The 14041-nt window shown below is 42.6% G+C and overlaps 1 protein-coding gene across 1 annotated transcript in view; it reads right to left on the bottom strand.

Moving 5' to 3' along the window:
* The window catches only part of LOC138977985 (adhesion G protein-coupled receptor L3-like), a 37383-nt gene that overhangs the window by 21705 nt on the left and 1637 nt on the right, over positions 1-14041 (bottom strand). The window contains exon 2 of the mRNA XM_070350593.1: positions 9151-9351. Within this exon, the coding sequence (XP_070206694.1) occupies positions 9151-9351 (201 nt within the window). The remainder of the gene's footprint in view (positions 1-9150; positions 9352-14041) is intronic.

Here is a 14041-nt window from a genome sequence, read left to right as displayed (position 1 = left end):
AGTGGTAAGGTTGGCCTAGTGGTAAGGTTGGCCTAGTGGTAAGGTTGGCCTAGTGGTAAGGTTGGCCTAGTGGTAAGGTTGGCCTAGTGGTAAGGTTGGCCTAGTGGTAAGGTTGGCCTAGTGGTAAGGTTGGCCTAGTGGTAAGGTTGGCCTAGTGGTAAGGGTGGCCTAGTGGTAAGGTTGGCCTAGTGGTAAGGGTGGCCTAGTGGTAAGGTTGGCCTAGTGGTAAGGTTGGCCTAGTGGTAAGGTTGGCCTAGTGGTAAGGTTGGCCTAGTGGTAAGGTTGGCCTAGTGGTAAGGTTGGCCTAGTGGTAAGGTTGGCCTAGTGGTAAGGTTGGCCTAGTGGTAAGGTTGGCCTAGTGGTAAGGGTGGCCTAGTGGTAAGGGTGGCCTAGTGGTAAGGTTGGCCTAGTGGTAAGGGTGGCCTAGTGGTAAGGTTGGCCTAGTGGTAAGGTTGGCCTAGTGGTAAGGTTGGCCTAGTGGTAAGGTTGGCCTAGTGGTAAGGTTGGCCTAGTGGTAAGGTTGGCCTAGTGGTAAGGTTGGCCTAGTGGTAAGGGTGGCCTAGTGGTAAGGTTGGCCTAGTGGTAAGGTTGGCCTAGTGGTAAGGTTGGCCTAGTGGTAAGGGTGGCCTAGTGGTAAGGTTGGCCTAGTGGTAAGGTTGGCCTAGTGGTAAGGTTGGCCTAGTGGTAAGGTTGGCCTAGTGGTAAGGTTGGCCTAGTGGTAAGGTTGGCCTAGTGGTAAGGTTGGCCTAGTGGTAAGGTTGGCCTAGTGGTAAGGTTGGCCTAGTGGTAAGGTTGGCCTAGTGGTAAGGTTGGCCTAGTGGTAAGGTTGGCCCAGTGGTAAGGCGTCCGCCCAGTGGACGGGAGGTCGTGGGTTCGAACCCCGGCCGGGTCATACCTAAGATTTTAAAATTGGCAATCTAGTGGCTGCTCCGCCTGGCGTCTGGCATTATGGGGTTAGTGCTAGGACTGGTTGGTCCGGTGTCAGAATAATGTGACTGGGTGAGCCATGAAGCCTGTGCTGCGACTTCTGTGTGGCGCACGTTAAATGTCAAAGCAGCACCGCCCTGATATGGCCCTTCGTGGTCGACTGGGCGTTAAGCAAAAAAAAACAAAACAAGAATCAAAATAAATAAAAAATCTCTGCGGCTGTGGAGAAAGGATGGGTGCTAAAAATAGCCTGCAGCTAAAGTAGCTTCTTTCTTTCTTTATTTGGTGTTTAACGTCGTTTTCAACCACGAAGGTTATATCGCGACGGGGAAAGGGGGGAGATGGGAAGCTAAAGTAGCAGAAATGAAGCCTTGGGAACAGCTCTGTGGAACAATCAGATTGTCAAAGGTGCCGTCCCTGCTACATACACGGTCACGTCCACTGTCACTGATGTATCCCGGATTTCACAGGAAATGAGAGCATCCTTCCCACTTGGACACATACCAACATTTAAAACTGTGCAGATTAAGGCTTTTATCGCCGAAATAATTTAGTCTGAGAAGTTTGACTTTCTAAATGAATTCCACAACAATCCCCCACACACCACAGGAAGCAGCCAGGCTGTTGGTGTTTGGAATGTGTTTGACTTTAAAAGATGCTCGTATCCTCTCAAAATGCCTGAATAGGCATGATCGCTTACACGATTAGGAAAGCACCTTTTATGTTACTATGGAGTAAAAGGTTCATGCAAGCATTCAAATGATACCAAATTTGCCCGGGAGTACCCCCTGTGCATTACACTCCTTAACTAAGCGCCTTTTGTCCGATTTGGTTCCTCGTCTAGAAAGGGTATACATAAAAACTAAATAAATAATTATGACGACCGGAAGTCCGTACTCCTGAGCTGGGCGAAGCAAACCTATCGCTCATTAAAATTAATTTAATTTGTGGGCATAGTTTCGGAGCAATTTTGTATGGAACACCAAATCGGCGAACGACGCTCGCAATTACGTCCGGAATTCCGCGCGGACTTTCGAGCTATTCTCGTCATTGATTGGCCAGAATCTCCGCGCGCAATTCCGCCCGGGCTTTTATCTCAAACTCCGCGCGGACTCTCGGAACTCGTTTTGCACAGACTTTTAGATAGAGAAATTAAAGAAGTTGGAACGGAAGAGAGTCGGATCGAAGAACCAACATTAATCGCGCGCGCGTGTGTGACGGTGTGAACACAGCTATTTGTGGAAGCGGTTCTTGCGAACAGTACACACTCCGGAAAAATGCTCAAGTTGTTTCACTTGATTAGAATCTTCACTGACCGAACACAGACCAAACTCTCTCTCCCTCTCAGATTCTGACCTATTTTTTTTCTTCGATTGCAACTCTTTGCAAGTGCTGTCCATATTCTTTAGTTCTTAGATGCGCGCGTTCCGAGATTTCCGTGCCACAATGTGAAATAATCTTTCAAGCATGATATGTACAAATCTAGTTTCCAAGTTTGTTTTTCAAATTATCTTTTGTCTCAGTGTGTCCGTCTGTCTGTCTATATATCTCCCTGTTTCTCTCCTTGTCTTTTCCTGTCTCTGTATGTCTGTCGTTCTCGGTCTGTACGTGTGTCTGTCTGTCTCTCTTGTGTCAGTCTGTCGGTCTGTCTGTCTCTCTCCCTATGTCTCTGTCTGTCTCTCTATCTGAGAGCAGACCGAATGTAGTTTGCAGCTGTAATGAATAATAGTTGACGGCAGTGCATCGTGTATATGATTTGTCCACCTTCCTTTTTATATTTAGTCAAGTTTTGACTAAATATTTTAACATCGAGGGGGAATCGAAACGAGGGTCGTGGTGTATGTGCGTGTGTGTGTCTGTCTGTCTGTTTGTTTGTGTGTGTATGTGTGTGTGTGTGTGTGTGTGTGTGTGTGTGTGTGTGTGTGTGTGTGTAGAGCGATTCAGACTAAACTACTGGACCGATCTTTATGAAATTTGACATGAGAGTTCCTGGGTATGAAATCCCCGAACGTTTTTTTCATTTTTTTGATAAATGTCTTTGATGACGTCATATCCGGCTTTTCGTGAAAGTTGAGGCGGCACTGTCACGCCCTCATTTTTCAACCAAATTGGTTGAAATTTTGGTCAAGTAATCTTCGACGAAGCCCGGACTTCGGTATTGCATTTCAGCTTGGTGGCTTAAAAATTAATTAATGACTTTGGTCATTAAAAATCTGAAAATTGTAAAAAAAAATAAAAATTTATAAAACGATCCAAATTTACGTTCATCTTATTCTCCATCCTTTTCTGATTCCAAAAACATATAAATATGTTATATTTGGATTAAAAACAAGCTCTGAAAATTAAATATATAAAAATTATTATCAAAATTAAATTGTCGAAATCAATTTAAAAACACTTTCATCTTATTCCTTGTCGGTTCCTGATTCCAAAAACATATAGATATGATATGTTTGGATTAAAAACACGCTCAGAAAGTTAAAACAAAGAGAGGTACAGAAAAGCGTGCTATCCTTCTTAGCGCAACTACTACCCCGCTCTTCTTGTCAATTTCACTGCCTTTGCCATGAGCGGTGGACTGACGATGCTACGAGTATACGGTCTTGCTGAAAAATGGCATTGCGTTCAGTTTCATTCTGTGAGTTCGACAGCTACTTGACTAAATATTGTATTTTCGCCTTACGCGACTTGTTACATTTAGTCAAGTTTTGACTAAATGTTTTAACGTAGAGGGGGGAATCGAGACGAGGGTCGTGGTGTATGTGCGTGTGTGTGTGTGTCTGTGTGTGTGTATGTGTAGAGCGATTCAGACTAAACTACTGGACCGATCTTTATGAAATTTGACATGAGAGTTCCTGGGTATGAAATCCCCGAACGTTTTTTTCATTTTTTTGATAAATGTCTTTGATGACGTCATATCCGGCTTTTCGTGAAAGTTGAGGCGGCACTGTCACGCCCTCATTTTTCAACCAAATTGGTTGAAATTTTGGTCAAGTAATCTTCGACGAAGCCCGGACTTCGGTATTGCATTTCAGCTTGGTGGCTTAAAAATTAATTAATGACTTTGGTCATTAAAAATCTGAAAATTGTAAAAAAAAATAAAAATTTATAAAACGATCCAAATTTACGTTCATCTTATTCTCCATCCTTTTCTGATTCCAAAAACATATAAATATGTTATATTTGGATTAAAAACAAGCTCTGAAAATTAAATATATAAAAATTATTATCAAAATTAAATTGTCGAAATCAATTTAAAAACACTTTCATCTTATTCCTTGTCGGTTCCTGATTCCAAAAACATATAGATATGATATGTTTGGATTAAAAACACGCTCAGAAAGTTAAAACAAAGAGAGGTACAGAAAAGCGTGCTATCCTTCTTAGCGCAACTACTACCCCGCTCTTCTTGTCAATTTCACTGCCTTTGCCATGAGCGGTGGACTGACGATGCTACGAGTATACGGTCTTGCTGAAAAATGGCATTGCGTTCAGTTTCATTCTGTGAGTTCGACAGCTACTTGACTAAATGTTGTATTTTCGCCTTACGCGACTTGTTTTTCTTTACACACACGTACACACACACACACACACACACACACACACACACACACACACACACACACACACACACACACACACACACACACACACACACACACACACACACACATCTACATCTGAAACGCTGCCCCATCCCCCTCCTCACCCTCTCCCCGATTTGAAAAAAAAAGAAGAAATAGAATTTGTAACAATACTTTCTAACGCCATAGCAGCTAATATGGGAACAGTGTGGTTCTTGATGACCTTGGTCGTAACGGAACATTCTACCAGTCTGCCTGCAATGAGTAACGGAACATTCTACCAGTCTGCCTGCAGTGAGTAACGGAACATTCTACCAGTCTGCCTGCAGTGAGTAACGGAACATTCTACCAGTCTGCCTGCAGTGAGTAACGGAACATTCTACCAGTCTGCCTGCAGTGCGTAACGGAACATTCAACCAGTCTGCCTGCAGTGAGTAACGGAACATTCTACCAGTCTGCCTGCAGTGAGTAACGGAACATTCTACCAGTCTGCCTGCAGTGAGTAACGGAACATTCTACCAGTCTGCCTGCAGTGAGTAACGGAACATTCTACCAGTCTGCCTGCAGTGAGTAACGGAACATTCTACCAGTCTGCCTGCAGTGAGTAACGGACCATTCTACCAGTCTGCCTGCAGTGAGTAACGGATGGCGCATGGAATGAGTCATGCGTGTCGTTTTACACCTCTTTTCAGTTCTACTTGGCAAGGGTGCTCCTTGGGATTGTCGATGGGTGTTACAGTCAGAACTCTCTGACAACAACAACAACAACAACAACAACAACAACAACAACAACAACAATTCATGTCTGCAAAGGAAGCAGGACAGTTGCTGATTTCAGTACGTATCTAAAGAAGTAGATGCCCATATAGCGAGCAAAATTGCGTACAGATTTGTCTAAAATCTGTTCTATTCTGTTTAACATTCTGCCTGTAAGAAAATGTCTTCTTCAAGCTCCTATGATGCATGGGTATTGGCAATGATCGCATTCACGCCTTGCACTATTAACAGCGCAACATCCATTGCCATATTTGTAATCCTGCGTTTTGAAGAAGAATGTGAGTGACCGCCCTTGATTTCAAAGCAATTACATATATGACTAAGTGCCAAAAGGTGCGCACGAAAAGCGGACAAAGGGGCTAAAAAATAAAAGTTGACAAACACGACTGCTGGAACCCAATTACGAAAAGAAAAGATAAATTTACCCAAATGATTTTACAAATAACGATAATTTTGTTCGTTATATCATTCAAAACGGCACTGAGTCATAGCATTAAGGTTATCTCGCACGTTTTTAAAGCTAGGGCTTTGAAACTTGGCACACAACCAAAGTATAATGACCTCCAGGTATAGTGCACATCACATTAAACAACATTGAATTTCAAGGTCACAGCGAGGTTAAATTTCCTTTGCAAACTGGAAAATTGTCGTTGTCACGTCTTACATGTTTTAATACTAGATCAGTTAGACTTTACATACTTCACATACTTTCAGCATTTTTATAAAACCTCATTAAAAGTGACCTGCTGGTTAATCTTTGTCAAAGTTCAAGGTCACAGCGGGGTCACATCTGGTCCAAATGTGGAATATTTTCAATTTATTCAGCGCGTTTATAGCACGAGCTTTGAAAATACACACAGTTCTAGTGTATAATGTTCACACACGATTAAAGTCTGGTTGAAAAAGTCAAGGTCACAGCAGGGTCGCGTTGAGGTCAAACATATACATTTTTCAATGAGGTTTTCTCATATGTTTTTGAAGCTGGGGCCTTGAAACTTGGCACACTACGCAAGTTAAATTAAACCTCATCAAATTCCAAGGTCACAGTAAGGTTAAAGATCCTTTAAGGATATTTTCTAAAAAGGTGACCGCCTGGTTAATGTTTGTCAAATTTCAAGGTCACAGCAGTGCCATCTGGCTTAAACTTTGAAAAATTGTCAATTTCTTCAACTAGTTTTATAGTGTTTGAAGTCATTCACACATGATGAAAGTCTAGTTGATAAAATCAAACGTCAAGGTCGCAGCGGGGTCGCATTGAAGTCAGACACATACAATTGTCATTTTCACGAACGCCTTTTAAGCAACACCTTTGAAACTTCACACATTCCAAAGTTTTGATGTTGTTTGGTTATAATCAAAGTGTGGTCAATTTCCATGATTGAGAGCATTCAGAGGGGTCAAGTTGAGGTCACACAAAAAGTGATAATCTTTATAAGACTCACGTTTGCTGCTATTGCTCACTTGACATTGGTGAAAGTGCTTATTTTATAATTGTTGATCTTGATGTTTTGACCAATTAATATTACCAGGATCAACCATACCAGATTTTAAAGTCCAGAAGTTGTCAAACCTCAAACCTGTTGGAAGTTTCAAAGATTTAAGCATCAACAAATTTCTATTTGATTTGACCTTAAATAACAGATTTGACCTTAAATCTTAAAACAGATCAACCAGACTTTGGTTTTATATAAATTGAAGTTCAATACAATTTCCTTTTTTTTTTTACCCAAACCATAACGCCACTTTGACCTTGACATTTGACTAAGGTCGACCAGACTTGGTTCATGTTTGCTGGTGTTGTCCATTTGTAAATGTACTGGTATCTGAAATATGACATGACTTATGTTTTGTCGTTCCATGCAACATGCAGTGTCCGAACAATCTCATTTTTACCCACACGAGACCCTGCTATGACCTTCACATTTCTCAAGGATCAACCTTGAATTCTCCATGTTGAACAATCATTAAGCAAAAGCGTTGTTTGAAGTTTGAAGGTTCTAGCTTCAAAAATCTCTGAAAAAATATGTTTCATCCGTTTTCTGAACCACATGTGACCCAGCCGTGACCTTGAAATCTGACAAGGGTCAACAAGACTTTTACCATGCATGGGGGCGATTAAACCCCAAATGTGTGTGAAGTTTCAAGGTTTCAACTTAAAAAACGTCTGAGAAAAATATACATTTTCCTTTTTGGACAATGTGTTGCACGCAAGACAACACGACAAACGCTCGTGTTATCATTCTTTTACTTTAAGGTCGACTTGCGTGCCCGCTCTTTCGCTAATCTCAATTAAAATTCATCTTGGAAGTTCGGTTTTATTACGCTTTTAATTAAGAAGATTAAACTAAGACAACAAATAGTTAGTTTTACCCATTAAACTCGATAAGGTAGTGACATTTTATGTTGAACGCAAGATGGTGTCGCACGCAAGATCTGAAAAGATGTTGACGACATAATTTCAACACTTGATAGCGCATTCGTGGTTCGTGATTTCTTCACAAATTTTGAACACAGAATGTGTCACGTGGTTCCGTAGATGAAGTAGATCTTTGTACATGTAAATTTTGTTTTTAAAAGAAAATAACCGTTAATTACTGAACATTTTGTCGCACGCAAGATATGACGAAATTTTCAAATCGTTTTCACAAATGCTGTTTAAAAGTTCTGCAGTCTTTGCTGGATTACTTGAAAGACAGCAGTTTGATACACCGTTATCGCTTGACGTGTCGACATCAATTCCAGAATTTTTGAAAAAGAAATTTAGTAAATATCTGCGATTGAAAAATGTATGCCGTGATGACGACACATCTTGCGTGCGACACCTTAAAATTCGGTTATCGAAAAAAAAAAATTCTCTCGAGATTTAGATTTGACGTTTGGTCTCGTCTGTAAAGCGATGTTTCAGGCATTCAATCAAACTAAATGCAATTCATTTGTGCTTCTTGTTATTTTTCTGTGGCATATTCAAAACACGAGGTATCACGATGTCCGTTTTCAGATGGCCGGTTTTGGCGTTATTATTGACTTTAAACAAAGATAACTTCAAAACCGTTCAAGTCAGACACACGAAATTATGTCCACTATCTTTTCGCACATTCATCCACACACACACCAATTTTCAGCAGACACACGTTTTTAGAAACATTTTTATTGTAAAACAAAGTCGTCTTCTGTTCTGTGAGCACCTTTTGGCACTTAGTCATAATATATATATATATATAATAGTGTCCGGTACATTTCCATTCCATGTTTTTAGTGAGTAGTGAGAAAGTACGCCCGTAATTCCGCCCGGACAATACAAGTTCGCGCGGAATTTCTGACCAATCAACGACGAGTATAGGTCGAAAGTCATCGCGGAATTCCGGGCGGAATTGCGCGCGTCGATGGCCGATTTGGCTTTCCATAGTTTTGAGCTAATCATTGCAGGTGTTTGCAAATGACAGTAGCCTACACTTAAGGCTACAGCGAATGTCCCTGGAACGTTTTAAGGTCCAAATCGTCAGAATACTTTTCAAAATGGCGCCTTCGGAATACTAACTACAAGGTCCTGCCACAGAGCCGTCTACCGACATAACGATTTCTTGCTGTATTCATCTTGATAATACAATTCATTATTGTTTAACATTGTAAACTACGGACCCAGAGCACAAAGAAGAGCAGCTTGTCGTGTATGTGGTGCGACGGCTTTTGTTACTCGCATACATCACATGGATATCAAGCACACGCCGAGTCGGAGAAGAAAAAACATATCTATTATATCGGCCATTCTGCGTGTATTGTTCGGGTAAGGCAGACGTTCGTACATCCTTCAGTATTGACAATGCCATGACACTGAAAAGGATTTCCCCCGCGAAAAACTCACCTGTGAGAACAAGCCAGCAGAAATGGCGACGACGATTGCGGGACAGCCATAACCGATGCCGTAGTAGATAGGCAGCATGGACCAGGACGTCTCAAAGATGAGCACCAGCTTCATGTAGATCTGCAGACCCTCCATCGCCATCCAGAAGAAGCTGGCCAAGAAGAGAAAGTGCAGGAACCCGGCGATCACCGCACACCCCGTCTGTCACAGGAGTGTAAAGAAGAAGTCAGGTGAGGTGAGGGGAGTTGACGGTAAGGTAAGGTAAGGTAAGGTAAGGTAAGGTAAGGTAGGATAACGTATGCGAGAGAGAGAGAGAGAGAGAGAGAGAGAGAGAGAGAGAGAGAGAGAGAGAGAGAGAGAGAGAGAGAGAGAGAGAGAGATTAGGATTCACAATATATATACTGTTAAAAAAAAGAAACGCATAGTTGCTACTTGCCAAATTTGTTTTATTTTTCGAAAAAATTAACAGAAAATCCAATATTTAGATTATTTGTTTGAAATTTGGTATGGACACAGTTGAATGCACACACAGTTCATTTGCATCTTCAAATCAATCAGTCAATCAATACGATTGGGTGCCGAGGCTGTCAAGTCAGTAGGGGGTGTGACTGCCTTGAGCAGCAACAACTGCCCGGCACCTTCTGGGCATGGACTGGATCAGATGCCGGATATCTTGCTGTGGGATGGTGTCCCACTCCTCCTGAAGTGCCTGCAATAGATCGCGGTGATTTGCCGGCGCTTCTTCTCGCCTGCGCACACGTCTGTCCAATTCATCCCAGAGGTGTTCTATCGGGTTCATGTCTGGCGACATGGATGGCCAGGGAAGCACCTGGACATGGTGGTCGGTGAGGAACTGGGTGGTGAGTCGTGCTGTGTGCGGGCGAGCGTTGTCCTGCTGGAATATGGCATCCTGGTCAGCCAGAAGAGGAAGGGCGTGTGGGCGCAGAATTTCCTCCACGTATCGCTGGGCAGTTATGCGCCCTTGGACACGTGTGCACCAGGGTGCTCCTTCCAGCGGTATTGATCGCCCCCCACACCATGACGCCTCCACCACCATGAACGGGTGCCTCATCCACACAGTTGGGCGCGTAACGTTCGTTTACTCTCCGGTAGACCCTCCTCCGACCATCATGTCGCTGGAGCAGGAAGTAGGACTCGTCGCTGAACCACACGTGTCTCCAGTGATTCCGGACGGTCCAGCGAAGGTGCTGGTTGCCCCACTGCACTCGGTTCTGGCGATGGCGGCGGGTGAGGACAGCTCCTCTGTGAGGTCTGCGAGCTCTCAAACCAGCTTCATGCAGGCGGTTCCGCACGGTCTGGTCCGATAATCGGTGTGGCCCGGGGAGAGCCTGGACAGAAGATGAGGCCGACAGGAAACGATTCCGGAGGTGGCGGAGCCGTATGAAGCGGTCGTGAGCAGCAGTTGTCGCCCTTGGTCTTCCCGCTCGTGGCAAGTCAGCAACGGAGCCAGTGGCTTGAAACCTGACCCACAGTCTACTGATGGTGCTCTGGGACACGTGGAAGTGCCTGGCGATTGCACTTTGACTTTGGCCTGCTTGTAAACGACCCAATGCAATTTGGCGGTCTTCTCTGCTCAATCGGGCCATCTTTCGTCGCTGAATGGTCGTCTGATTTCTTTGTGGCGAACAATCCGCTTTTATGGGTTTTGGAAGACATGGTGAGAGCTCAATATTCCCCGAGTTTCACGAGATTACACTGAAGCATGACGAGTGGTCATGCCAAATGAGCAATTTTGACATTGTAGCCACTGATAACGCATGCGTCACGTGCAGAGCTCACTTGTGGCAATGGACGAAAGGTCGACGACCAGATAAACATTTTCTGCAGTTTGGTGGATATCCTTGTAGCCATATAACTAAATTAACCAAATATTACAAGCTATGCGTTTCTTTTATTGAACAGTGTATTGTGTATTGGATTGTCATTGTATGCCTGCATCATTAGTTGTCAGTAATTATTACATGTGCTGATTGTTCTCTTTGCCTGCGCGCGTATAGTATGTTGGTTATGATTGGTCATAGTATGTTTGTTTATGTTTGGTCGTTATCTTTGCCTGTGCGTGTATTGTATGTTTGGTCGTTTTCTTTGCCTGTGCATGTATAGTTTGTTGGTTATGTTTGGTCGGTTTCTTTGCCTGTGCGTGTATAGTATGCTTGGTCGATGTATGTATTGTAAAGCGCTAAGAGTAGACATTTTTCTAGAATAGCGCTATAAAAGTTTGCATTATTAACAGTATATATGCAAGGAGTGTATGGATTTATGATTGTTTCCAACCTAGGACAAATACCAATGGCTTTTGGACACATAGAGCAGAGATGCAGCAGGGTTTTTGTCAAAAGGCTACGTGAGAGCTAGATCTCAATGTCTGTGTCACACACTAGATCTAATCGAACCTGTTTTGAAGTTATATGAACGGAAGATTTTTGCGACAGATCATATCTCAGAAACATCTAAGTGGATCTTTATGAAATTTGATAAGAATATTAATTTTTGAGGGGATTTTCTCATGAAGATTTTCTCCGTTTATTGAAAGGACAGTTTGATGACGTCATATTTTCCTGTTTGCCAAAAAGCTGAGGCAGCACTTTGACAGTTCAAGTTTTTCATTCATTTGATCGAAATTGTTATCACACAATCTTAGATCTAGGCCGGACAAAGGGATTGCATTTTAGCTTGGTACCTTAAATTGTCGTTTTTGACATTTATGTCATTTTTTTCATTTTCGTAAAAACTAATATTTGAAAGTAATTAAAACAATGGCGACTGCACGTGAGAGGGAACAATAAAGAGACCAAAAAGCAATGTACTCACGTTAAAATGACGAACACGGAACGAATAACAGCGACGTTTCGACCTAAGGGTCTTCTTCAGGCACAAAAACACAAAAGTACACACACAAAAAAGAAGAACAAGAAGGGCAAAGCCCATACGACTCACATGCTTTACACATTTTTCCTACCAAAATACATGTGACCTTGACCCAAGGTCAAGGTCATCCAACACAAAGCTGTTAATTCAAGACATAGGAAGTACAATGGTGCTTATTGGCTCTTTCTACCATGAGATATGGTCACTTTTAGTGGTTCACTACCTTATTTTGGTCACATTTCATAAGGGTCAAAGTGACCTTGACCTTGATCATATGTGACCAAATGTGTCTCATGATGAAAGCATAACATGTGCCCCACATAATGTTTAAGTTTGAAACAGTTATCTTCCATAGTTCAGGGTCAAGGTCACTTCAAAATATGTATACAATCCAACTTTGAAGAGCTCCTGTGACCTTGACCTTGAAGCAAGGTAAACCAAACTGGTATCAAAAGATGGGGCTTACTTTGCCCTATATATCATATATAGGTGAGGTATTCAATCTCAAAAACTTCAGAGAAAATGGGAACAAGAAGGGCAAAGCCCATACGACTCACATGCTTTACACATTTTTCCTACCAAAATACATGTGACCTTGACCCAAGGTCAAGGTCATCCAAGGTCATGCAACACAAAGCTGTTAATTCAAGACATAGGAAGTACAATGGTGCTTATTGGCTCTTTCTACCATGAGATATGGTCACTTTTAGTGGTTCACTACCTTATTTTGGTCACATTTCATAAGGGTCAAAGTGACCTTGACCTTGATCATATGTGACCAAATGTGTCTCATGATGAAAGCATAACATGTGCCCCAAAGTTTGAAACAGTTATCTTCCATAGTTCAGGGTCAAGGTCACTTCAAAATATGTATACAATCCCACTTTGAAGAGCTCCTGTGACCTTGACCTTGAAGCAAGGTAAACCAAACTGGTATCAAAAGATGGGGCTTACTTTGCCCTATATATCATATATAGGTGAGGTATTCAATCTCAAAAACTTCAGAGAAAATGGGAAAAATGTGAAAAATAGCTGTTTTTTAGGCAACATTTATGGCCCCTGCGACCTTGACCCTGAAGCAAGGTCAAGATGCTATGTATGTTTTTTGGGGCCTTGTCATCATACACCATCTTGCCAAATTTGGTACTGATAGACTGAATAGTGTCCAAGAAATATCCAACGTTAAAGTTTTCCGGACGGACGTCCGGACGGACGGACGGACGGACGTCCGGACGGACGGACGGACGGACGACTCGGGTGAGTACATAGACTCACTTTTGCTTCGCATGTGAGTCAAAAACGATAGAACAGATAAAGAGGAGAATAACTGACAAAACAACTGCACTGCACAAACCAACAAATGACAAAGACAGAGAAGCAAGGGAAGCTACTCGAGGGGAAGCCAACAATAACACAGGCAAGAAAAAGTTACGAGTTGAAAAGCAGCAGTTTTGAGGTCTGTAGACCAAACAAAATGTGTGTGTGTGTGTGTGTGGGGGGGTGAATGGGAACGAAAGAGGAAACTCGCGTACCCGTGCGCGCACACACACACACACACACACACACACACACACACACACACACACAAGGTGGAACGTTAACAGTGGGGGGAAGGTTTAGATCATGAATGAATTAACGGCGGATGTTAATTCCATCGGGGCAGATAGTGCCGAGGGATGATATGTGGGACTCCCTGATTCAAACACCGGTTTTTTTTTCATTCTTGGACTGTCTAAACTCTAATGCTGAAAAGGGCCGTCACGCACGTAAAATTGACTTACAACACCTGTCACCACACGGAAGAAAACAACAGACTGAAGGACTGATCAAATCTTGATGTTATGATGCATGGTATTGGTGTGCAGTGTGAGTCAAGATATCCCTGACTCTGACAAATGCAGTGGACTCTCTATCGGACTTCCAGTAGCGAGAACTTTGCGCGATCGTGCATGCTTCGGTACAGTATATAGAAAGCTTTGTACATGAAACATCCCAACCCCAC

Source organism: Littorina saxatilis, linkage group LG10, assembly GCF_037325665.1.
Source record: "Littorina saxatilis isolate snail1 linkage group LG10, US_GU_Lsax_2.0, whole genome shotgun sequence".
NCBI lineage: Eukaryota > Metazoa > Mollusca > Gastropoda > Littorinimorpha > Littorinidae > Littorina > Littorina saxatilis.
The sequence above is the reverse complement of the archived record's forward strand: the minus strand, read 5'-3'. Positions and strand labels throughout refer to the sequence as shown.